Consider the following 27697-nt stretch of genomic DNA (forward strand, 5'->3'; position numbering starts at 1 on the left):
GCTCTTGGAAAGAAAAAACTATAGTTTAAAAATGCTAACAGTCTGCCTCTATTGATGGTTCTTTGCCAAAATTACATTGTTATCAAAACCTGAACTGAAACTTTTTTTGTTAAGAGTTTTACTGATGTCCATCAACAAAGGTTTATAGCCTCATATAACTATTGGTCATATTTGTGATAGGAGGTAGGTGCACAATAATGTAACTACAGTCCTTGGTCTCGATCAACCGGTGAAAGATTCATTTTCTGGGCAGTGTTAGTATCTTATGTTTAATAAATAATCTACATATAGGCTTCATCAATTGGAGTGTTGCCATGCTCAGGTTGTTCTGGTCCATTCTCCCGACATTTCATGTCCTCAGTTGGTTGAGTCATAAGTCGGAGACGCTATGAACCAAAAATATAAAAACAAAATCACTAGTAAAGGTTTGGAATATAGATAATAATGGCTATGCTGGAATATATTAAGAACTAACCTCAAGTCGAGGGTAAATGTTATGCCTAGAAAAACCAAAAGTTTTAGCTAGCCCAAATGCAAGACTACCATTTCTTCAAACAACATTAATCTTAAATTTAAAGGATAAGAAAAACTTGGGTGGAACATTTTCAATATGATGAACCTCTCCATCTGTAGAATTCAAAATAAAGTGAAGAGCATATTTCCTAGCCGCCAGGAGACATCATTCATTTTGGATTCCATTTGCACCTGGACTCATTCAGATGACAAATTATGACTGTTCCCTGAAATGCTTCATTCATTTAAATAAAATAGATGTTCTGGACTGGCCTTGATGATAATCTAGTGGCAATCGAACCAGGGAAATGTTGTACTTCTATGATTTTAGCAATACCCATTGAGCTCAAAATTTCTTGGCCTGGGCACCTCCACATTCACTTTGGACCAGTCTGAAGGATCAACTGATATGCAAGTGAATGGAGTTACTGCAGGATTCACCCCATATCCCCACCCTTATAATTTACATCATCAGATTATATATATGAATAGAGACCTAAATGTTCAGGGCATGAAAATGAATGTCTGAATTCATCGAAAAAAATCCCCTTCCAATTAGGAGACGTATTGCTCATTTTATTTCATTGTAAAGATGAGGAAGTACATTGTATTCAAAGTACTTCTTCTAGATTTCCTTCTTCTGTCACTGAAATGGAAATCATGCTAAATAAATATGGGTTACTTGGAGGCTTCTCTGGATATGATGTTGACAGAAATATCTGGACATAGCTTTATAAACAGGAACAAGGAAAGGAACAATGTGTTTAAGTTTTATATATATCACAATCAATTGTACCATAGATAAAATTCAAAGATATTTTTGGAGTATTTGTAGTCCAGTGAGTAATTCTCCCATAATTTTCCCATTCTGATGAAAGGTCATTGACCCAAAACATGTCTGTTTCCATCTCCACAGATAATGCCCGACCTCCTGAGTATTTCCAGCATTTTCTGTTTTACTCCAGAATTCCAGCAGCTGCAGTAATTTGCTTTTGTACTTTTCTATTCAATTTGGATATATTTTTAACTGATTGGATCCTGGGAACACTTCAGGAGTTAAATCATCATAAATTTGTCAAGTGTAACTTATCAACTGTTCTCACTTACCTGTTTTAAAGAGCCCTTTGAAATGAGGAACAGGTAACCCATGTAGCCAGGAATCAACATCATGGATGATAAAGCCATAAACCAGCCCACACCTTGGCCCCACTTGGGGAAAACATAATTCCCCATCTTTAGTGGTGTCATTTGAATTGCACTGAAGAGAAATACACCCTGGAAATAAAGAAATTCTAGAATTGAGATAGTGTCTTATCTTATCTTGCATCAATGCATCCACTATTTCTAGGGCCACTTCCTTAAGTACTCTGGGATATAGAATACCCCCAGTAGCACGATCATACATTTCTTGCTTCTCAACTCTAACCAAATGGATTCTGTCCTTACCCCCTCAAGGACATCCTCTCTTTCCAACACTACAATGTCTTCCCTAATCAGTACTGCCACCCCATCTTCCTTTTTTCCTTCCCTATTTTTTCTGAACACTTTGTATCCTTGAATATTAAGCGCCCAGCCCCCACCATTTTTAATCCATGTTTCCATTATCACTAATGCATCATATTTCCACACAGCTTGTAGCTCACCAACATTTTTCACCACACATTTGTGGGTCTACATATATGCATTCCAAACCTGTCCTTGAATTCCTTCTAGTGGAGTTAAGGCTGCGATCAGATCAGCCATGATCTTATTGAATGGCGGAACAGGCTTGAGGGGCCGAATGATCTACTTCTGCTCCTGTTTCTTATGATCTTATGAACTGGTTCCAATTCCCCAAGAATCTGAAGCCCTCCCTCCTGCATCATACCTCAAGCCACACAATCACATATGAACTGGGTTTTAAAATGTATTTTAGAATGCAAAAGTTATGGATGAGCAAAACTTCCCAAAACATTTCACAGCTGCTTTGTATATAAATGGAGGTGGAATCAAAATGCTCAGAAAGCATAGAACATTGTAAGTGAAATGTACATACGAGCATACAAACATATGAATTAGGAGCAGAAGTAGGCCATTCGGCCCCTCGAGCCTGCTCCACCATTCAGTAAGATCTTGGCTGATCTGTTTGCATTTCGAATTCCACACTCCCATCTACCCCTGATAACCTTTGATTCCATTGCCTAACAAGAATCTATCTACCTCCGCCTTAAAAATATTCAATGACCCTGCCTTCACCATCTTCTGAGGCAGTGTTCCAAAGTCACACAACCCTCTGAGAGAAAATAATTTCTCTTCATCTCTGTCCTAAAAAGGAGATCCCTAATTTTAAAACAGTGCCCCCTAGTTCTAGACTCAACCACAAGAGGAAACATCCTTTCCACATCCACCTTGTCAAGACTGTTCAGGATCTTATATACTTCAATCAAGTCTCCCCTCACTCTTCTAATCTGCAGTGAAAACAAGCCCATTCTGTCCAACCTTTCCTCATAAGACAACCTGCTCACTCCGGGTATCAATCTAGTAAACTTCCTCTGAACCACCTCCAACGCATTTACATCCTTCCTTAAATAAGGAGAACAAAACTGCACACAGTATTCGAGATGTGGTCTCACCAATGCCCTGTATAACTGAATCATAACATCCTTACTTTTATTTTCAATTCCTCTCGTAATAAAGGATAGAATTTCATTAGCCTTCTTTATTACTTGCTGTACCTGCATACGAACTTTTTGTAACTCATGCACTAGAACACCTAGATCCCTCTGCACCCCGGAATTTTGCAGTTGTTCTCCATTTAAGTAATACTCTGCTTTTTATTCTTCCTGCCAAAGTGAACAACTTCACATTTTCCCACATTATACTCCGTCTGCCAGATTTTTGCCCACTCACTAAACCTATCAATATCGGGCTGCAACTTCTTTATGTCCTCTTCACAATATACTTTCCTACCTATCTTTGTATCATCTGCAAATTTAGCTACCATGCCATTGCTTCCTTCATCTAAGTCATTGATATAAATTGTAAAAAGTTGAGGCCCCAGCACAGACCCCTGTGGGACTCCACACGTCACATCCTGCCAATCAGAAAAGGGCACATTAATGCATACTCTTTGTTTTCTTCTATCCATGCTAATATGTTACCCCCTACACCATGAGCTCCTACTTTGTGCAATGACCTTTTATGTGGCACCTTGTTAAATGCCTTCTGGAAATCCAAGTACAGTACGTCAATGGACTCCCCTTTATCCACAGTGCATGTTACTCCTTCAAAGAACTCCAATAAATTGATTAAACATGACTTCCCTTTCACAAAACCACCATGCTGACTATTCCCGATTACCTTGAGTTTTTCTAAGTGTCGAGCTATAACCTCCTTAATGATCAATTCTAACACCTTCCCACGACAGACGTCAAGTTAACTGGTCCAGTAGTTACCTGTTTTCTGCCTCCTCCCCCCCACCCCCCTTCTTGAATAGAGGGGTTATATTTGCTACTTTCCAGTCTGATGGAACCTTTCCAGAACCTAGAGAATTAAAAAAAATTAACACCAACGCATCTACTATCTCATTAGCCACCTCTTTTAAGACCCCAGGATGAAGTCCATCAGGACCCGAGGACTTGTCAGCCCACAGCTCCATCAGTTTGCTCAGTACTGCTTCCCTGGTCATTGTAATTTCACCAAGTTCCTCTCTTCCTTCCACCTCCAGATTTACAGCTCTTACTGGAATTTTTTTGTTTCCGCTATAGTGAAGACAGAAGCAAAATATTTGTTCATTTCATCTGCCATGTCCTTGTTATCTACTATTAACTCCCCATTCTCACTCTCTAGAGGACCAACATTCACTTTACTTACTCTTTTCCTCTTTAAATATCTGTAGAACCTCTTGCTATCCATTTTTACATTTCTAGCTAGCTTCATCTCATACTAATTTCTTTCTCCTGATTAACCTTTTAGTCATTCTCTGTCATTCTTTATATTCCGATCAATCATCTGAGCTGCCACTCATCTTTGCGTTATTATTTGCTTTTTCCTTTAGTTTGATGCTTTCCTTAACTTCTTTAGTTAACCACGGATGGTGGGTCCTCCCCTTAGAGTTTTTCTTTATAGTAGGAATATACTTATTGTGAGTATTCTGAAATATCCCCTTAAATGTCTGCCACTGCTTCTCTATTCATCTATCTCGCAGCCTAGTCACCTAGTTCACTTCAGCTAACTCAGCTTTCATGCCCACATAGAACAAAGAACAAAGAACAGTACAGCACAGGAACAGGCCATTCGGCCCTCCAAGCCTGCGCCGATCTTGATGCCTGCCTAAACTAACACCTTCTGCACTTCCGGGGCCCATATCCCTCTATTCCCTTCCTATTCATGTATTTGTCAAGATGTCTCTTAAACGTCGCTATTGTAGAAGGGAAAAAAATTGTGGCCGATGAAGCTAAATAAATACACATATATATATATATAAGATGAAAGTATAGCCACATATTGTTACAAAATGGAGTATTTACCCAAGGCATTGTGGGACAAGTTAGTTAGCTTGCAGCCTTGAGCATGGTACTGCTTAGCACAGACAAGGAGGGCCCCTCATATCAGTGTATAAGACAGCTGCTTTGTGTAACTGCAGACTGCACGAAGCAATCAGGAATGCAAGCTTGATAAGGGTAGAAGGATTCATTGTGAAGACTCAAAGATAGTTGATAAGGGGGTCTGGGAAACATCACAAGATGATCAGGGGGCTTGCATGAGCTGATCACGTAGCCACATGATGCCTAATGAGTAATCTAATTGGTAATATGTGTAATGTATGTAATCGATAACCGTTATGATTGGATCATGTCTAGCCAGGATGGGCTGAGTAACTGTTTGAAAAATGTATAAGTATGCATGATTTTCCTTTATCCAGTGGAGAGGCATCTGGACAGACCAGTGACCTGCTCCCCGCTGGCGTAATAAACTGTTTGACATTGGAGCAGACCTGAGTGTCGAGTGATTCTTCTAGATTCATTCCCGCTAACACTATCGTATCTGCTTCCACCATCTCCCCTGGCAGCAAGTTCCAGGCACTCACCACCCTCTGTGTAAAAACCTTGCCTCGCACATCCCCTCTAAACTTTGCCCCTCGGACCTTAAACCTATGTCCCCTAGTAACAGACTCTTCCACCCTGGGAAAAAGCTTCTGACTATCCACTCTGTCCATGCCGCTCATAACTTTGTAAACCTCTATCATGTCGCCCCTCCACCTCCGTCCTTCCAGTGAAAACAATCCGAGTTTTTCCAACCTCTCCTCATAGCTAATGCCCTCCAGACCAGGCAACATCCTGGTAAACCTCCTCTGTACCCTCTCCAAAGCATCCACGTCCTTCTGGTAGTGTGGCGACCAGAATTGCACGCAATATTCTAAGTGTGGCCTAACTAAGGTTCTGTACAGCTGCAACATGACTTGCCAATTTTTATACTCTATGCCCCGACCGATGAAGGCAAGCATGCCGTATGCCTTCTTGACTACCTTATCCACCTGCGTTGCCACTTTCAGTGACTTGTGGACCTGTACGCCCAGACCTCTCTGCCTGTCAATACTCCTAAGGGTTCTGCCATTTACTGTATACCTCCCACCTGCATTAGACCTTCCAAAATGCATTACCTCACATTTGTCCGGATTAAACTCCAGCTGCCATTTCTCTGCCCAAGTCTCCAACCGATCTATATCCTGCTGTATCCTTTGACAATCCTCATCGTTATCCGCAACTCCACCAACCTTTGTGTTGTCCGCAAACTTACTAATCATACCAGCTACATTTTCCTCCACATCATTTATATATACAACAAACAGCAAAGGTCCCAGCACTGATCCCTGCGGAACACCACTAGTCACATTCCTCCATTCAGAAAAACACTCATCCACTGATACCCTCTGTCTTCTATGACTGAGCCAGTTCTGTATCCATCTTGCCAGCTCACCTCTGATCCCGTGTGACTTCACCTTTTGTACCAGTCTGCCATGCGGGACCTTGTCAAAGGCTTTACTAAAGTCCATATCGATAACATCCACTGCCCTTCCTTCATCAATCATCTTCGTCACTTCCTCAAAAAGCTCAATCAAATTAGTAAGACACGACCTCCCCTTCACAAAACCATGCTGTCTCTCGCTAATAAGTTTGTTTGTTTCCAAATGGGAGTAAATCCTGTCCCGAATAATCCTCTCTAATAATTTCCCTACCACTGACGTAAGGCTCACCGGCCTATAATTTCCTGGATTATCCTTGCCACCCTTCTTAAACAAAGGCACAACATTGGCTATTCTCCAGTCCTCTGGGACCTCACCAGTAGCCAATGAGGATGCAAAGATTTCTGTCAAGGCCCCAGCAATTTCTTCCCTTGCCTCCCTCAGTATTCTCGGGTAGATCCCATCAGGCCCTGGGGACTTATCTACCTTAATGCTTTGCAAGACACCCAACACCTCCTCCTTAGTTGCCTTTATTTAAGTTTAAAATACTAGTCTTAGACCCACTGTTCTCTCTTTCAAATTGAATGTAAAATTCAATCATATTATGGTCGCTGCTACCTAGAGGTGTCTTTACTCTGAGATCATTCATTAATCCTGTCACATTAAATAATACCAAGTCTAAGCTAACCTGGTCTCTGGTTGTTTCCAGACCGTGCTGCACTAAGAAACTATTTCAAAACTATTTATGAACTCCACATCTCGGCTACTATTGCCAATCTAATTTTTCCAGTATATATGTAGATTAAAATCACCGATGATTATTGCTGTCCCTTGATAACAATAACCCAGTACTTCTTTTTGTATACTTCGTCCGACATTGTGGTTACTGCTAGGGGGCCTGTAGACCACTCCCACTAATGACTTCTTTCCGCTACTATTCCTCATCTCCACCTGAATCAATTCGATATCCTGATCTCCTGAACCACGGTCATCTCTAACTATTGCACCAATGCCATTCTTGATTAACAGTGCTACCCCTCCACCTTTATCTATCTTCCTATTCTTCTTGAATGTCATATACCCCTCAATATTCAGGACCCAATCCTTGTCATCTGCAGCGTCTCCGTAATGGCTATCAAATCATATTTATTTACCTCAATGTGTGCTATCAGTTCATCTACTTTGCTATGAATGCTACGTGCATTCAGATACAGAGCCTTTAATTTTGTCTTTTTGTTATCATTGTAACTTCTAGTCTTGACTGTTGGTGTCCCTTCCTGCCATTCTCTGACCTTCATTATCCCATATTACTATTCTGCTCTCCTGCCTTGACTCTATCCTTTGATTTGCTACATCTATCCAAGCTTGATCCCTCATCCCCCTTGTTTAGTTTAAAGCCCTCTCTACTTTCCTAGTTATACGGTTCGCTCGAACACTAGTCCCAGCACAATTCAGGTGCAGACCATCCCAACGGTACAGCGCCCACTTTCCCCAGTACTGGTGCCAGTGGCCCACGAACAGAAACCCACTTCTCCCACACCAGTCTTTGAGCCACGTATTCAATTCACTAATCTTATGTGCCCTCTGCTAATTGGCATGTGGCTCAGGTAATAATCTAGAGGTTATTACTCTTGAGGTTCTGATCTTCAATTTGGTGCCTAGCTCCTCAAAATGTCTAAGCAGAACCTCCTTCCTAGTCCTACTATATCATTGGTACCTACATGGACCACAACAACTGGATCCTCCCTCTCCCACTCCAAGTTCCTGTCCAGCACTGAGCAGATGTCCCAAACCCTGACACCGAATAGGCAACACAGCCTTCTGGACTCTCGCTCTCGGCTGCACAGAACAGTGTCAATCTCCCTCACTATACAATCCCCTACCACCACTACATTTCTTTTTGCTCCCCCCACTTGAATGGCTTCCTGTACCACAGTGCCATGGCCAGTCTGCTCATCCACCTTGCAAACCTCACTTTCGTCTCCACAGGTTGAGAGTACTTCAAACTTGTTTGACAATTGCAAAGTCTGAGGCTCCTCCACTAGTGTCTGCTGAGTCACTTTACCTGCCTCAGTCACGATCACATCCACCTATCCCTCACTGCTGACCAAAACAGATGACCTTGTTCTAAGGGATGTGACTGTCTTCCGAAACAAAGTGTCCAGGTATTTCTTCCCCTTCCTTATGTTGAGCAGTGTTTGCAGTTCGGCTTCCAGATCAATAACCCTGATCCGGAATTCCTCTAGCTGCTTACACTTTCTGTAGACCTGGTTGCATTGGCATCCAAAAGCTCCCTCATACCACAGTTGCAACGTAACACCTGTCCTGTCATTGTTACTTATGCTATTAGTTAATTTACTTTTTTTACTTTCTTAATTAACTTAGAATAATTCATATGTATAGTAGAATTTACTGTGCTTATTAAATGCTAGTACCACCTACAACTAAAGTTGTACTTTCTTAATTACACAGATATGTGTTTTAGGTATTTATTTTTAATTATTTTATTTCATCTTTTATTTATTTTATTTTAAAGTGTTAGTTCTTTTTCTAGATGTAGGTTTACGTTAAATTGTTTTAACTGTAAATTGTTGCAAATTCAACAGCCCTGTTATAAGTATAAATGATGGCACTACTGGTATGTGACATTTTGCATCACATATGCATTGTTCATGAGGGTTATTTTTAAAAGTTCAGGAATGGCACAGCCATTTAGTGAATTGAAACATCAACATAATATGCCACACCAGTGGGAAAAAGGAGTTCAGTCCCCACACTACCAAGTTCCCAATCTCAGCTGTGCTGCAGTCAGACACCTTCTCAAGTGACAGTGAAGTCAGGGCAGCATCACACTGTAAGATGAGTCATTGGAGAGTGACATTGGCTGAGGCCTGAATGCAGCTCGGCCGTCCAATGAATCAGCATAACCAAATGCATAGTCCAGGGGGATTATGGGACAGGGAATCAAAAAGAAAGTTCAGACAACACACAATTATAAATGTCATGGGAAGAAGTTTAAACCGCATTAGGTACAAAGGCCTGAAGTTTCCACTCAGTTGTGCTGATTTCTTCAATGTAATTTGCCTGAGAGTGGCATAACTAGCGCAGAAGGTCATGGAAATTTAACTGCAAATTATATTCAGCACATCTCGAGTTGCCACAACTTTTGTGCTAGTTTAAAAACATTGCGCTAAAAGCAGATCCCAAAGACAAAACTGGGCATGCCCCCCTTTTGAATTAATCACCATTGGGCGTTTTCACTAATTGTATTCATTTGCGGGCCTTTGAGGAGGCTCTAAAAATTAAGCTTTTTTGGGTGCAAAGACACTAATAGGAATGTTTTAAAAGCTTTTGAATACAGTTTTTTTAATTTACTAAGAATCTGACTACTGTACCCCAGTATAATTGGCAAATGGTTCTGTATATTTTTAAAAAGTCATTTTTAATGACTTTAAAAGTAATTTAAAACCAGATTACCTACAAATGGTGCACTGACATTGTGACTAAAAATGCTTAATTTTTGTGATTAAATCCATTTTCAGAGGTATTTTGCACTTGGTTGGTTAATTTAATGGAGCTGGGCCAAAAAGGCGGTGGGAGCCTCACCTCAGCCATTCGGAGCCTCCCTTCAAGTAAGTGAGACAGGGTTGCTGGAGCCTGTCGGCAGGCCCACCAATGGGGGTGGGGGACAGTGGGTGATGAGTGCAGGGAGGTGGGTGGTTTCCCATTGGGGGCCCCCCATTGGCCTCAGATTGTCCAGTGAAGAGGGTGCCCCCACCCCCAAGCCTGAAGGGAGGTCACCTCATTTTCCTGGGCAATCTCCCGCATGGCAGCGGCCTCTTAAGGGACTCTGTTGGCCTCTGGGAGGGGAGGTCGTCGTCGGCCTTTCCCGCCCCCGATTTCATTGCGTTGTGAAGGGAAGGCGACAGGCCCTCTGCCTCCCAACCCAAGCCCCAATTCTAGGGGCCCTCTGCCTCCTAGTCCATCTCCAGGGGCGCCCATTAAGTCCAGCCCAGAGAAAGCAAATTAGCTTGAGTGCAAAATCAAGAAAAAAAACACTTTTCCAAACCAGCACAATTTGTGCCTGTTTTGCTGATTATGCCCAAAGCGGAAACTCTACCCCACATTGCTCTGCATTGACCATATTGTCAGATACGTGGTCTAGGCTGTTCTCACCTGTTTCAGCATCTGAGCCCACCTGAGAAACTTCACAACTTGTTGTCCTTACGATTGATTTGTGAGGTAACCTCTCTGATTCTCATAATGGTGCACATTAGCAGTTTTGTTTTGGGTCAATAAGCCTCTGACAAAAAGATATTATGTACATGCATGCTCTACCTTACCCCCACAACAATTGGAGTGAAAATGGACCAGCAAAGTTTCCACCATAGACAAGGTTTATGGCCAACCATCTCCCCGATGTTATCAAAGAACCTGTTGACTCCTAAAGGAAGAAAATATCAATTTATTCACGTACAAAGCAAATGCAGTAATATGGCGCATGTTCATGTCCATGTAGACACAATGATACTTAGCATTAGTCAAATAGAGTTTAATATTTCACTAATTTACTTTACTGTTAACTTACTGAATAAATAAAATGTAACTGCAGACAATATGATTTCTGTGTGGAAGTTAGAGACAATGTTTAAATTAGAACCCTGAAATATTATAAAGTATTGTGGAACGGAATTCAACATTGTTAGATTGTTTTTTCCCAACAATGCAGATTAATGAAGACATGATCTGAAAGAAATTTTGCTTGTTATCCTGCTAAGTAGGTACTTTTCTGCATGTTTTCATGGTATGGTACACAATCTATCACTGAACAATTTTAAAGAGTTGTGGTCAAATCAATACAGCCTAATGTCACAATGAGAACAGATGGGATTTGTAAATTGTGTAGTTTAAACAAACATACTTTTGTCGAGCCTGAGTGTCAGAGATACCTTGCATCGACTTTAGATTTTATTTGGGGTCTGCACACTCCTCACGTATACAAACAGGTTAACCTTTCACTGCTGACTATTTTTGAACAATGTGCACTTAAAATGTACATTTGTGGTTAATTTGTGAATGTGATAAACTGTGTTTTTCAGTCACTAATAACAAATGCACTGTTTACAATTACAATTGCAATTACTTTACAATTGCAACCGTTAAATTTTTTTGATTAAATGGCTATTATTCTTTTCGTAGTTGCACTGTCACTGCTCAGTTATTACTTTCAGTTTGATGCAAAATCCTTTTCCACAGCAGCTCACCCCTCTCAGATCGCCACTGAGTTTCTATCTGTTGTAATTGATTATTGCTGGCTTCATTTATATTGCTCTCCGGTCATGCTATTTCTCTTCACTACACCCTCGACAAAATGTATACATCTTTCTTATTTCATTGGTGGAGAGACAGTGTGAACATTTATTATTTTAAAGTGTTAGTTCTTTTTCTAGATGTAGGTTTACGTTAAATTGTTTTAACTGTAAATTGTTGCAAATTCAACAGCCCTATTTTTAATCTCTCATAGGCCTTGATGGAATCTCCTGCTGAGTATCAGTAAAAGTAGATCTTCTTTTCTAGGAAATCTGGAAGCAAACAAATTGAGGTAGAAATGTGTCTGTCAGATATTTTAATCTTGGTGGAGGAAAGTATTTCACAATCTGATCACACCTTTCTGTAGGGTTTTTCCACGAGACATAGAAAAATCCAGTAAAATGCCTGAGATGATTCACAGAAGATTATGCTGATTCTAAAATCAACTGGTTTCTGAGAATTTATTCTTAGATATCCTTTTGTAAAAATGTATTGTTTCATTCAAACAAATGTCATGTTTGTTTGACTGGTAACAATTTTGAATGTTCCTCTGGGAATTTGCAGCAAGCGGCGGAATGTTTTCCATTTAACTGAATTAGTATCATGACTTATTTAAAGGTAAGAAGGATGAGATGTTAAGAAGGATCTTGCCACACAGTTGGAAAACTTGGAGTGGTGAAGATTTCTGAAAGTAAATACTGGGCAGTTCGATGTTTGATAAACTACTCCATGAAAATGCAGAACATCAGGAATACTGTGATGTGATACCATATAACAAAATATTCATAGGCTAAACAATGAAGAGATCTTTAGGTGAAATACTGAGTCAGGTAATTGCTTGATTGTTCACCATTTACGATTCCTTAATTTTAAAACATTGAAAAATAATTCAATTTTTCACCAGCTGAGTGTTGCTGGTGGAAATTCCGATGATCACTCAACTCTATTCAATTGTTTCATTGCTCCATGAACTTTCATTTTGCTTGCTGGTTATCCCTGATGAACAATGCTGTTGACAATTTCAGAATTTATATTAATTTTGATTTTCTGTAATTTGTCATCTTGCTCCAGTTTCAGTTGAAGATTTCATCTGCCTTAACTTTTCCTTTTCTTTCCCAACTATCATGAATGGTCAATTCCTCTGTTCGATTCTTTTTCACTACTGTCTTTCCCGCATTGTGATATTCTCTGCAGGAGTTCTTACTACCAAATTTCTATCATTATTGTGACATTCACAAAACAATTCTGTCCTATTGGCAACTAGCAAATATGTTGCCTTATTTCTTTAGCATCTGGAATACATTTTTCAGAAGTGACGACCATATTGTGTTGTTTCTTTCTGTAAACCCATTCTTTCTCTTCTGCTGTCCTTCAATAATCTCTCACCCTTCTCTTAAAAGAAACTGATCACTTTTTCCCATTAGTATTAATGAATATTATATACTATTGGGACAAATAATGTGAAATTTGACAACTGACTATGAGTTCTGATGAAAGGTCATCGACTAGACATTTTAACTCTGTTTTTCTCTCCACAGATGCTGCCTGATCTGTGGAGTATTTCTGGCACATTCTGTTTTTATTTGAAGTTTGACTATCCAGTTCCCTTGTTCTAGTAGGAAAGTTGAGTAGTAATGGGTGAAAAATGAAGATTTTGTTTAAACACCTGCCATGTTAAAAAGATAAAATTGGGAGCAAACGTCCCTTGGGGGGTTTCCCCCTTCCTCTACGACTCTTCCACCAAAATTACAGTAGGCAACTTAGAAACCCCCATGGATATTCATCCCGTTATATATAAGCACATCAGAAACACAGTGAGAGATGATTGACATTGAAACAATGTTCTGGTGTACAGAAAACCTAAAATAAAGCACAATGCTGCACCAGAAGGTGGGACACTTGCATTTGCCATTTGTTGCATTTATGGTTGCTACAGCTGCATGATCAAAATGGGTATCAACAACAGATTTCCTCTGCTACAATATAACATGACAGCATCGTACGCAGTAAAAGAAATGTAATAATTTCATGATTGCACCAGAGTATTTAATGGAAGCATTATATATTGGTTCTATTTTCTATGACTATAAGCCTTGAGCTACAATTACACTAAAGCTAGCATTATCAAGCTATTAGCTGCACAGTGTGACACCCAGTTAGCATCAGTTGAATCTGAGTTACACTGTCTCTGGTCATATTGAGATCAGCTACATTGGAATGCTGCATTTTTGCTTGAATTTATGCTCCTCAAGCAATTTTTTTAATAACCTTGAGAATATGTCATGGAATACCAGGGTACAAATGTCAAATATAATTTGTGTTGAATTCCTGCCTCCATTAGTTTAGCAGAGGTGACAACCTGTTTATTTTAAACATGTTAATATCTCTGCTGGCGTAAGAACAGAAATAGGCCTTTCAGCCACAGAAGTCTGGTCTGCAATACAATTAGATCATGGCTGATCCGTGCATCAGTTCCATTTACCTGCCTTTGTTCCACATCCCTTGATACCTTTAATGAATAGAAATCTATCAAAATTGTTGCAAAAATTTCAATTGACTCCGCATCTACAGCTTTTTTGGGGAGTGAGTTCCAGATTTCCACTGCCCTTTGAGTGAAAAAATACTTCCTGATTTCACTCCTGAATGACCTAACTCTAATTTTAAGATTATCCTCTCTTGTTCTGGATTCCCAAATCAGAGGAAATAGATTTTCTGTATTTAACCTATTGAACACTGTAATCATTTTAAATCCCTCCATTAGATCACCACTGATCCTTCTCAAGGCAATATAAGCCTAGTTTATGCAGCCTGTACTCATAATTTAACTCTTTAAACCCTGTTATCATTCTGATGAATCTGCACTGTGGCCCATCAAAGCTAAATATCTTTCCTGAGGTTTGATGCCCAGAACAGAGTGCAGAACTCCACATGGGATCTGACTATTCTCTGTACAACTGAAACATTCCTTCCTCATTTAAAAGTCCAGCCCCTTTGAGATGAAGGCCAACATTCCATTAGCCTTTTTGATTACTTTTTCTACCTGTGCACTAATTTTTAGTGATTTGTGCACATGGGCACCTCAAGCTCTGTGCTCCTCTATCATTCCTCATCTCTCACCATTAAGGGAATATTCCAATTTGCCTTTCTCAGATCCAAACTGGATGACTTCGTGTTTCCCCACATTGAACTCTGTCCACCATTGTTTTCTTACTCACTTAGTCTGTTCTGTCTTTTTGTAACTCCCTGCTCCCATCCACAAAACTTACTGTGCCTGGTATCCCAAGGCCAGCAGCATTACACAGTGACAGTGAAGATATAAAGCCCCAAGAAAATTACTGATTATTATTTAGCATGCACACTAATGCTCAGTGCAAACTCAAACCAGTGTGAGGGTGCATTTACAATGTGAAATGGTTTCGCTTCATACCGGTGCTATAGTAACAATGCACCCTGATCCCGGAGGCAGAGCCTGACCATCACTCTGCAGTCAGGCTGTGAATTAACACTGGATTTATGTTAGATTTGTAAGGCTGTTCAGATTAGTAAAAACACCCTGAGGCAGGCTTTGGAAAGAGGTCTCACAGAGCTTGTTTCAGTATGTTCAGGTGTGAGATAGCGATCTGATTCCTGGGGCTATACTGACACTAGTATTGATGAACACCTGAACCTCAACTGCATCAATGGGAAAGTGGCAGCAACACTGCACCTTGGAACTTTGTCAAACCAAAAACTCTGAAATACATGTTAAAAAATGTAGGAAGCTTCCAGTCTCAGAATTTAAATGATTACATATGAAATATATACATTCAGTTCTAGATCTGTCCAGAAATCTATAGAAGATGTTGGTAAATCTTGTCTATTGCAGGAAGAGCTTAGAATAAAACAAACTCCTATTAAGATTGTTCACTTTTGAATTGCTTACAATGGAGTAGATCTTGACTTTGTGATTGTGTAAAATGGGTGATAATGAGTCAACAACCCATTTTACATCTTTCCCGATATTGACGTCAATGGAAATGAAAATCGAGAGAGATATAAAATGAACTGCGAGATCACGATCACCTATCCTTTCTTCTTTGCACTTCTACAAGCCATGGCTTAGAATGAGCACCTGCTTCATTTATTTTTGGCTACTGAGTTTGGATTCTGCTCAGGGTAATGACTTCCAGGTGGCATAGATGAGTGAAGATTTTTTTTTACCAGCATATTCTACACTGCAGCTTGCATAGAGAAATTGTGTGTTGTCTTCTGTGAGCAACAAACATATGTTGATGTAAAAGCAACTGTCTTCTGTGAGCAACAAACAGATGTTGATTAGATTAGATTAGAAGATTAGAATATTACAGCGCAGTACAGGCCCTTCGGCCCTCGATGTTGCGCCGATCATCTGACCTACACTATTCCATTTACATCCATATGTCTATCCAATGACCACTTAAATGCCCTTAAAGTTGGCGAGTCTACTACTGTTGCAAGCAGGGCGTTCCACGCCCCTACTACTCTCTGCGTAAAGAAACTACCTCTGACATCTGTCCTATATCTTTCACCCCTCAACTTAAAGCTATGTCCCCTCGTGTTTGCCATCCTCATCCGAGGAAAAAGACTCTCACTATCCACCCTATCTAACCCTCTGATTATCTTGTATGTCTCTATTAAGTCACCTCTCCTCCTCCTTCTCTCTAACGAAAACAACCCCAAGTCCCTCAGCCTTTCCTCGTAAGACCTTCCTTCCATACCAGGCAACATCCTAGTAAATCTTGTAAAATGTAAAAGGAACTTTAGAGCCTTATGGATTCAACATTGAATTCAATAATTTTACATCATAACCTCTGCCCCCATTGATTTCTGTTCTTGTGTTTTTTTGTTGGTTTGTTTCTCCCCCTCTTGTTTCTTTCTTAATCCTTTTCCTTTGTGTTTGGATGACTGCAATCCTGCCATTTACACCTTATCCAGACACATCTTTTGTTTCTTTACTTGTCCCATTACCACTCCCCTTGGCTTTGCACCGTGAAACCTTTAGCCATTTAATCTCTCCTGACCTCCACTCTGACCTTACCTTTTGTTTTTCTTCCCACCTCCCCCCTTTCACTTGCTCAAAACCAATTACATTTCTAACTTTTGCCAGTTCTGATGAAAGGTCATATAGACCTGAAACTTTAACTCTGTTTTTCTCTCCACATGTGCTGATGTGCTGAGTAATTCCAGCATTTTCTGTTTTTGTTTCAGATGTTGATGTAATCTACCAGGCAGAGATGGACTTGCTGGATTCTGCCATTCTACTGGCACTCTCAAATGGAAGAGAAATCACTGCTCCATTTTATGAGATGTTGAGATTAATCATTTGGGAAACCTTCTCATGTACTTGTACAGTTCTACATCAATGTATTTGCCTTTTAATTGGGCACCAACCATTTATTTGTTGTCCCGAGCCATAATAAAATCATCCTGGTCATATTTGCAGATGTATTGCCACTTGATTAGCATTTCTTTGATTCTTCATTTTCGAATGTAGACTTGCCTCTTTGCAAAGTATCATTCACTTAACAATCTTCTGCATGATTACACAGAGCAGCATCGATCTGAGACTTGGAATTGGGATTTCCAACTGCTGGCAGACTTTGCAGAACAAGTGACTTTTGCATCCACTTATTGAGAGATTTGACAAATTGCCTTGGTGAAATCAGCATATCAGAAATTGTTATAAATCTGCAGACATCATCCAATATAATTCAAGTGTTAGAAGTTGAATAATAACCAACGTTTGTTATTTTTGCATTTATCGCAAGATCCTGTGTGATTTTATATCCTTTAGATTCAGGTAGTTTCTTTCTCCTGCATGTTTTTGTTAATAGAATGCAGGGCTGAGATGCAATTTCATTAACAAATTTGAACAAATAATGTGAAGACGTGTTCACTGGGCCAAGAGGTTTGAAGAGAATTGGCCAGTAATTAATTTCAGGTTGATCATTTTGATTATGCGGATGACAACTTTTGAAACAATTGAACTGATGAATGGCACAATGCTGGGATGTGCATTGCCCTACTCTGTGACTTTAGGATCCATAATGCTAACCAGTATAATAGAAATTTAGGTTATGCAGGATCAAGTGCCACAGTGCCAACTTTTATCTGCTTCTGATAAAAGGTCACAGACCTGAAACATTAACTCTGTTTCTCCCTCTGCCAGACCTGCTGAATATTTCCAGCACTTTTTGTTTTTATTTCAGATTTCTAATAGCCGCAGTATTTTGCTTTTACTTTATCTGGTCAATCTCCGTAAAGCCATCATGCGTTATATTGGGATCTATTTTCACTTAACTATTGTTCCCTCATACACATTTAATCCTGCCCATTGTTTGGGTATTGTTACCATCTGTGTTTATTTAATCAGAGTGCTGCTGAAAATGCTTGACTTTCTGCAAACCCCCACCCCAACCCTCCCCAGAACTGACTATGATCTATCATTTTTCTGCAATCAATCACCAATTTCAGTTCCAATTTTTTAAGTTGCAGTTTTCACTGCTTATTAGCATTCAGTTGTTTCCTTCATGTTGTCATCTTATTCAAAGTCTGACAAAAAATGCCTTGGATGATATCTACTTCCAGCTCGATCTGTACTCTTGGAAAATCTTCACTGCTGCCCACAGCTGATAGAAATTTGGCAATTTGCAACAACAGCTTGTTGGTAGGCTTATATTGCCTGTCACTGTGACAACCAAGAATTACCCAACTGAAAGAATCCTCAAACTTACACTCCAATATGACAATTTATCATATGTTGCGACTATATATTTGCCCTTGACATCAAGGCGGCATTTTATCAAATATGGCATCAAGGAGCCCAAGCAAAACTGGAGTCAATGGGAATCGGGGGAAAACTCTCCGCTGGCTGGAGTCATACCTAACACAAAGGAAGAAGGTTGTGGTTGTTGGCGGTCAATCATCTCAGTCCCAGGACATCACTGTAAGAGTTCCTCAGGGTAGTGTCCTAGGCCCAACCATCTTCAGCTGCTTCATCAATGACCTTCCCTCCATCATAAAGTCAGAAGTGGGGATGTTTGCTGATGATTGCACACTGTTCAGCACCATTCGCAACTCCTCAGATAATGAAGCAGCCCATGTCCAGATGCAGCAAGATCTGGACAACATCCAGGCTTGGGCTGATAAATGGCAAGTAACATTCATGCCACACAAGTGCCAGGCAACGACCATCTCTAACAAGACAGAATCCAACCATCTCCCCTTAACATTCAATGGCATTACCATCGCTGAATCCTCCGCTATCAACATCCTGGGTTTACAATTGACCAGAAACTGAACTGGATCAGCCACATAAATACCGTGGTTACAAGAAGAGATCAGAGACTGGGAATTCTAGGAGGGAGTAACTCACCTCCTGACTCCCCAGTGCCTGTCCACCATCTACAAGGCACAAGTCAGGAGTGTGATGGAATAATCTCTACTTGTCTGGATGGGTGCCACTCCAACAACGCTCAAGAAGCTCGACACCATACAGAACAAAGCATTCTGCTTGAATTGCCACCCCATCCACCATCTTCAACATTCACTCCCTTCACCACTGACGCACAGTGGCAGCTGTGTGTACCATCTACAAGATAAACTGCAGCAACTCACCAAGGCTCCTTCCACAGCATCTTCCAAACCCGTGACCTCAACCATCTAGAAGGACAAGGGCAGCAAATTCATGGGAACACCACCACCTGCAAGTTCCCTTCCAAGCTGCACACCATCCTGACTTGGAACTATATCGCCGTTCCTTCACTGTCGCTGGGTCAAAATCCTGGAACTCTCTTCCTAGCAGCATTGTGGGTGTATTTACACCCCAAGGACTGCAGCAGTTCAAGAAGGCAGCTCACCACCAACTTCTCAAGGGCAATTAGGGATGGGCAATAAATGCTGGCCTAGTCAGCGACACCCACATCCCATGAATGAATAGAAAAAATACCTGTACATTTGCATAAAAAGAACCTACATATTTACATAAAAGGAGAAGAGATTGCTCTCGTCACTGTGTAACACTTTTTAAATGCATTGATAATGTCACTACACATAGAGACCAGAACAATGCTTCCCCAAAGGTACTTAAGTATGGCTCATTCACGATTAGCAAGTAAGAAATTAAACTAATCTACTAAAATGTTGGCCTATAAGTTGATTGCAACAACACTAAATTGAGGCAATTGCTAGGTATTTTGATCAGCTGTCGTTTTTGTTACTTTAAATACAGAGGAGAATTGACTTATTTCAGAAATAAATTCAGAAGTGTTGAAGAGGAAATTCTCACACAAATTCTCTGAACTCAATTATTTGACCATATTGTGAATGTACTGCAGACAATATAGGTGAATATAATTTTGGACTCTATTTTAGAGCTAGACTTTCATGATTAAACATTATTTTTCTTTCAAAACAGTTATTGTTGTGAAATTTAATTTATAAATGTGCTTTATTCTGAGATTTTGCCCCCACGCACATTTAAATTTGTATAAGTACTCGTGGTTCTCCCATGGTATTGTGCATGGTGAGTTGGAGGTTCGGCTGTATTATGATGTATATCCAACACCAGCCATGCTTCAGGCCCCTACAGATTTGGGGAGCCCCACTCTATCAATTAGCAACATGGCTTGTGTTCCCATCTTTTTCCCCTCTTCTACCTTCTTTTATCTTAAAAGGGTTTCTCTGTTTGTTCTATCCTCACCCTCGAAGTCTGTCTCTGCTTCACCCTTCCCTCTGAATATTGTAGTTTCAGTGTATCTTCCTTTTTTCCCCTCTTTACCACCTGTGCCCCCCATTTTATGATATGGACTGTTTAATATAAATAAGTCAGACATTTCTATACCCCAACTTCAATTCTTTAATTCCTCCAACAGTGGACAGTTGCAAAATAAGTTTGGGAATTCCTGTGGCCTGTTCCCTCCCTTCTTCTTCCCTCGTTCCCTTAGTTTTTTCCTTTAATTTGGAGTTTATGTAGCCAAATGTTCTTTATTTTTAGCAACAATGAGTTAATTATTTTTCCACCAGGCACAACCCTGGCAGTTTTCTAATTGCCAGAGACTTGCAACCCCTTGTGGCACTGAGGTTGCATGTGTTTCAAAGCCCAGGTAAATGAAGCAAGCTCTGAGAATGGAAGTCACAGCTATATCCAAGGCCTTGAAGGAGCTAAAAGTTGTTTTAGGCATTGAAAGGCGGCAAAGGTAAGTTCAGAGATATGTTTTTCACAATTGATTAACTTTTTATTTGCTCCGTTTTAAATTTCATTTTGAGAGTGTATAGTGGAGTGGGTGGGAAATCAACAAGGCCACTCAAAGGTACTTGGGGAAAAAATTCAGGATGAGGTCGGTTCATCAATTTATATATGGAAATGTGTTCTGAGATACTGATGCAAATGTTCAAGTGTTCTTTTTCAGTTAATATGAAATTTGAGCTAATCAGCATGTTTTGTGCACTTTGAATTTGCTGTGAAATGTTTAGCTCTGTATATTGTCCAGAAAAATATTCAAGAAATATTTCCCATCATTTCTGGAATTCTTGCTTTGTAACTCATGCACTTGGCAATTTTCAAAGCATCCACTGTTGCATATTGACAGTTTGTGGGAAAAAAAATGTTTGATCAGTTCACTCTCTTCAGGGAATTCAACATCAAGGCAAATATTTCCTCAGTTTAACCAGTAATAGTATGATGCTATGAACAAAAGCCTGCAGTTTGGCTAAAATCTTTATCGAATGCCGTTCACGCTGTTTGTCGGATGTATTTCAGTAGTGGTAAATAACCTTTCAATCCTCAGCAGAGTTGTTATTTGTTGTCATAGTATGTGTCACAAACTAATTTGTTTGTGAATTAAATGCTTAAATGTTGCTTAGCTCTTGGGACATGAAAAGCTGAAGCAATGTCACTATCCAGTTGAACCATTAACAGGATGTTCTTATCACCCAGAATGACCACTTTCTTCTAATGGATATATAGCCAATTGCAGAAATACAATTGGAATTGAGAAAACGGTGTTCATGAGGAAATGAGTGCAGAATACATGAAGAAAAGGCTGCAGATGCAAAAATGATTAAAACAGCCACAGATCAGGCCTTCAAGAGGAGTCAAGATGTGGAACGATACTATATCACAGATTGAACAAAGTGTGAAATGTTGATTGACTTAAGAAGGTTACCATTTACAATGGTGGTAAGATATTAGATAAAAAGCACAAGATCACAAAAGTTAACGTGTCAGGCCAAGAGTGGTGAAGTCCACTGTATTCTGCAGTTTGTCAGTCAAAATTAGATCTGGTGGTCTCAGCTCCTGTGTTTTTTGAGTTGGTCACAAAACTTTCTTGATCACTCACTTGTTTGCTATCATGGGTTGAGAGGATTACAGCTAATGCAAATGATCCACATTCCAAAACTGGCAAAATGGTGGAAATGCTCTTGTGGCCAAAATAAGAGCATAGCATCAAAGAGTTCAACTTTCAGTGAAAATTCAGATTGCAGTTAGTCAGTCAATAATCAATCTTTTGTTTCATAAAACCCAAAATAGACTGACATGTTGATGAAATTTTTCTGGTTGCCTGAATATAATGTCAACATTGATAGTCTGCAATGGCATCAAGTTCATATAGGTTACTTAAGACATCAATAGCAATTTATTGATCTGTCTGTTTTTGAATGAATTGTGGTCAAACAATGATCCTTTTGTTTCTATACCACACTAAGCATCAATGCTGTGTTTATCAAGAGAGTTTCTGGAACTGTTTTTCCTTATATTCAGAAATTCTATTCCATTCCACATGAAAATCCTGAGATTGAAATATTTGCATATTATACCCTTTAACAAATCCATTGAGAAAAAAATGAGTGAAATATCATTGGCATCCTTAATTATGATCTGCTCAGTTGCTTGACAGATGGCTGGTGCTAGCCAAAATAGTCAAGACTGTTGACCGTTAGTTAGACCAGAGATATGCAAAACTGTAGCTTCTTCTTCTATTATTGAATTCTGTTCCAAGAGGATGTGATGATTGCTATGTTGGATGTCAAATTAACAATCAAGCATTTGTGTTACTCATGTAGTGTAGATTACCTCCCATGCTGAGTATATAAATATTTCCTCCTCTGTAGTGGTAATCAGCTGCCACTACAGTCACAAATAACTGTTTGTACAGCCTTAATCTGATCTACAATGATATACTGAAAAACTGCTTGTGGTCGAGAGTGCCAACTCAGTTGCCTGGTTTTGACAATGTCACGTGATCTATTCTTTGCTGCCAATTGAGACGACTTTATGAGAGAATAGGCAGGTGAGAAGAGTTGCAAAAAGAGGATACATCAACGCAGTGGCTCCAAGATAAACGTTTAACATTGCCTGCAATTTTTTCCACATGTTACCCATATAAAGAACAATCTCTGTATCAGTAATGTAGCCAACTGGTATAGTATTGATGCTATGTGCCATCACCACATGCTTACCAGTGACTAATCATATTCTGTCATTTATTCTGTACATGTGTAAAAAATATGGCTTACCTTTGTTTTAAAAATATGAGTAAGAATGTCAGTTTCAGAAAACAGAAGGATTTAGGTGAGATCATCTGCTAAAGGTTTGAATTTATTGAAATTAATGGATCTGGTAACTCTGCAAACAATTGCAAATTCTTTAGAACACAAATTTTGTGCAGTCTCACAGTAATGATGGAACTATTGTAAAATTATACAAAAAGGCATACTTTGGAAATTAAGAGTCCATGATCTTTTGGCTAAGTTTAGTTAAATTGTTCTTATTAATATGTTACCCTTGTAGGAGGAAGCAGGGTTCGGCGACCTGAAATATTATAGGTGGTTAGATGTTACTTCTGATTGTGCATTGAAACAAACCCAATTACATAGCTGAATTTTGGTTCCCAAATTGCTTTAATCACCTTTTGCAGAATATGTGTGAGCACAATCTTCAGTGACGTGGCCCGATATCAAGCTATTTGTTGCACTGAATGTTTTTCCCCCCCACCTTGGGCCATAGGGTTGAGTTGCTTTTTGAAACAAGTGATTGTAGCCCCATGATGACTAATGGAAAAGATGTTGGTGTCTTTCATCTGGACTCAAATACTTGTAGCAGAAAAGTTTCATGACACAAAATGAACAAAAAAATCAGTCTTAATAATTCTTACCATAGCACCAAGATATTGAGATGGTCTCAAAGAAAACAAGAAAGAGCAAAGACATTCCACTAGCAGAGTAGTAGTCAAAAAGTTTAAAGACATACAGACCACCCTAGGGAAAAAAATAATACAGTGCTTAGATGGTTTCTAATTTAATACATCATTCTTCAGTATCTCTTAGTCGTTCACCAGCTGCCGTTTATAACCGGCATCCTAATTGCATGCTCAGTCTTTACCGACCCTAAATATATTTGACAGATTAACTAGCCTGACAATAGCTGTTCTGTAGGTAATTCTGATTAAAGTTAGCTTGCAATATATGCATGGTTTCCACAGCACAAAAATTAAGTTACCATGAATGTCTTTTTTACAATACCTCTGATATATTTTAAACATGCTTCAGTATAGTTTAAGTATCTACCTTCAGTGCCTATTGTACAGATACCTCAGTAGTATCTAAGCATAGAAGCATTACTAATGCTCATACTTAGTGACTAACGATGGTTAATAATTATCAGTACTCTGTTTTTCTTTATTACACCTCTGTGGAAAGAGGCCAGAGGACTCATACTCTGAATAAATATCATTTTTCAACCCTTTCAATCTTTAATTTAAGCAATTACACACAGGGCTGAATTTTACATTGGGGATTGTGGCAGGGAGTGGAGGTGGAAAATGCCTCCGGCAGACGCCTGCCACGGGCCTCAAAACAGAGAAGGCCCGGCCCAATATTGCCGGTGGCGGCGAGGCCTCATGGTGGCCCCCCCACCCCCACTGCTCGGCAACAGGAGCCAAATTTAAATATGCCAATTTATTAAATTAAATGAATTGATTACTTACCCGCTCCCACCATCCATCCCGGTGCGATATTGGTGCTGGTGGCCAGCACTCCTGCGCCTTTGGATCCCTGTCCGGGGATCCGAGGCAGAACACTAGTGGGGAGGGGGGAGTAGGTAGGTTTTCAGTGTGGGGTGGGGGGAGCTGGGTCAAACTAATCTGATTGGTGTAGGGGATGGTGGGAAGGGGTGAAGTTAAAAGCTTATGAACTTTGGGGGGGACAAAGGGCAGGTGGGCAGGAGAAGTGTTTTGGGGGAGGGCAAGTAATGCATTGCATGGTTATTGGGGGGGGTGGGAGAGGGGCTAATTAAATGTTTGTAAAATTTTTCCTCCCCTCTTTCTTTAAATTTTTTTATTAAATGAAAGGGTTCGAAGCCCTTTAAAAATGTGGTCAGTGCCTGTGTAAAGGCTGCTGATACCATTGCCAGTGACGGATCGACCACACCTCCACGTCATTGGGGGGGGTGGGGGGGGGGTGGTGGGTGGCGGTCCGCCCTAGTCATTTAAGTGAACTACCGCTTTTAATATCGTGGCAGCTCCAGGCTCCACGATGTGTGGTCCTTTTTATGTCCACCGCTGATTTTGGCATCAGACATGTAAATGCAGCCCACAGTCTTTACAAGTTACTCCTTGAAAATGTCATATAATGATGTCACTAAGTCAGTCAGTTATGACTAATTATGTATACATCTACACATTTCGCAATATAATTAAAGTACACTTTTTGTACCAAAGGAGCATATGTTAGGATTGCTAAAGAAGAACACCATGAATGATAAGATTTCAAAATTAGTAGAGGATCAGAGATACTTTGGTGTGCAGAAGCACAGCTCATTAACAGTGGAGCACAAGTGGATAAAGCCAAGAAAAGACAAACAGTATACTTGGTTTTATATCTAGAGGCACAGAATACAAAATCAAGCAAGTCATGTTAAGAAAGCTAGGCCATAGTTGGAGTATTGAGTAGAATTCTGGCCACCCATTATAGGAAGGATATATACGCAGTTGAAGAAGTACTGAGTAGTTTCACTCGGGATGAGCTGTTACAGTTATGAAGGGAAACTGAAGAAGTTAGGGCTTTTTCACTGAAATTGATAAGATTAAGAAATGACTTGATCTTTAAGATTATGACAGGCAATGATAGGGTAAATAGTAATAATAGTTTCCATTGTTCAGTGGGTAGTAATAACTTGGAACAAATTTAAGCTAATCAGAAAATAATTAAATGGGTGGTTCAGAAAAAGGCTTCTTTACATAGAGAATAGTTGGAGTGTCAAATTCTCTGCCACAAACAATTGTTGAAGTAAAGTCAATAAATTATTTTAAAAGGGAATTAGACAGTTGCTTGATAAAGGTAAATACTAGAAGGTGTGGGAAGAGAGTGATATTAGAATAGATGGCTCATATCAGGGAAAAACATCAGGGAAAAAACTTAGGTCAAATTGAAAGTTTCTAGATTCTACAATAAGGCCAAACCTTTGGTTTGAAAATGTGACAGATACATTGTAATGTTTTACGTACAGATTTTGAAAATGTGAAATGCTGCTTAAAGCTTTTACTGCATTGTCTTTGATAGTTCTGAAATCTGACAAATATTGAGGAAGACATCTGTTAGAAACTATGAAAAAGACATTGGCATGATTTTCACCGGAAAATTCATTGAAACAATGTCAGCTAGACAGCATCTTACACAATATAGATCTCACCAATAGAAACTAAAGCATTACAGGTACATGACCTCGCAATTTTTTTTACCTTATTTTAATTTTGGAGTACCAATTAAAATAGTTATCTCCCAAAAACAAAGGGCTGGATTTTAACGCCCTCTCCTGCACCGACTGGAATGTTCCCATTGACAGGCAGGCCCCACCCCTACCCCTGCAGTGGTCAAACTTGCCCAGTGAGAGGAGGTGACCTCCTGGTGGCAGACTGGGTGGTGGGGGGGGGGGGGGTGGGTTGGTGGGGCAGCACACCCTTTTTAAACTTCCTCTGCAGCCCCCATACCACGATGGCCACAGCTGCAGCCACAGGGCTGTCCTGTGGAGGTGTCCCCCCCACCACCCCCAGGATGATGGTGTGGCAGCTGTGGCCTCTTGTAATTTTTATATTTATATAAAGTGCTCAGAGGACACCTCAAGATGGAGGTATCCCCTTTCTCCCTCTCTCTCCTACATGCATCAGCAGCCCCCACCACTGCCAACATGTCATTTCTGGAGGGCATCCTATTGGCCCTCCAGCCTCAGAGCCTGCCCTCCTTTCTTAATTGGACAGCAAGTGTACCCTCTGGCCATTAATTAGCCTGGTGCTGAAAAATCGAGACTGGGGTCTATATCCAATGCAGGGCGATGTAAGGACCCAGCAGTGCTCCTGATGTCGAGTTCCAGACCTCAGAAGGAAACTTGTGTATTATCCTGAAAATTCAGGATCAGATAATAATAAAAAATGTTGCTGGTGGTTCAGTTGGGAAATTCAAAATTGATCTGTCGACATCTAGAATGCCATAAGATCCATCCCAATCTGTTGGCTGATCTCAGCCTAGGTAGTGGTAGGGTGCTAGAAATGGTCTCAGTGGCCTGGCCTATGGAAGTAAAAATCATCCAGGGTTCCTGCCCCTCACCACGATCCAATGGTCCTTGTTGGAAAATGTGCATATTCTTATTTTAGGTGAGGACAAAATCTGTCTTGTCTGTGATGCTACCCAGAGTTTAATAACTTCAAAGGTCAACTAAATTTGTTTCTCCTCCAAAGTTTTTTTTAGGGGAGGGGAAGGTGAAATAGTTAAAAAAAGGTATCACAGAAAAGTGAGACAACGCAATTTAATAACAGAAAAATCTGATGGTTAAATATGGGTGGGGCAGGAGAGACTACCAAATTTGTTGGGTGCAATGCTTTTAACTGTTTCAACTGGATATTAATCGACAGTGAGTAA

General features: G+C 40.0%; 1 protein-coding gene across 1 annotated transcript in view; it reads right to left on the reverse strand.

The window, feature by feature from the left end:
• Positions 1-281: 281 nt before the first annotated feature.
• The window catches only part of slc6a1b (solute carrier family 6 member 1b), a 38668-nt gene continuing 11252 nt past the window's right edge, over positions 282-27697 (reverse strand). Inside the window, exons 11-14 of the mRNA XM_068052325.1 lie at positions 23941-24043; positions 10801-10901; positions 1621-1788; positions 282-386 (exon numbers count right to left, since the gene is read on the reverse strand). Coding sequence (XP_067908426.1) covers positions 282-386; positions 1621-1788; positions 10801-10901; positions 23941-24043 — 477 coding nt within the window. The remainder of the gene's footprint in view (positions 387-1620; positions 1789-10800; positions 10902-23940; positions 24044-27697) is intronic.

The sequence above is a fragment of the Heterodontus francisci genome, chromosome 19 (assembly GCF_036365525.1).
Source record: "Heterodontus francisci isolate sHetFra1 chromosome 19, sHetFra1.hap1, whole genome shotgun sequence".
NCBI lineage: Eukaryota > Metazoa > Chordata > Chondrichthyes > Heterodontiformes > Heterodontidae > Heterodontus > Heterodontus francisci.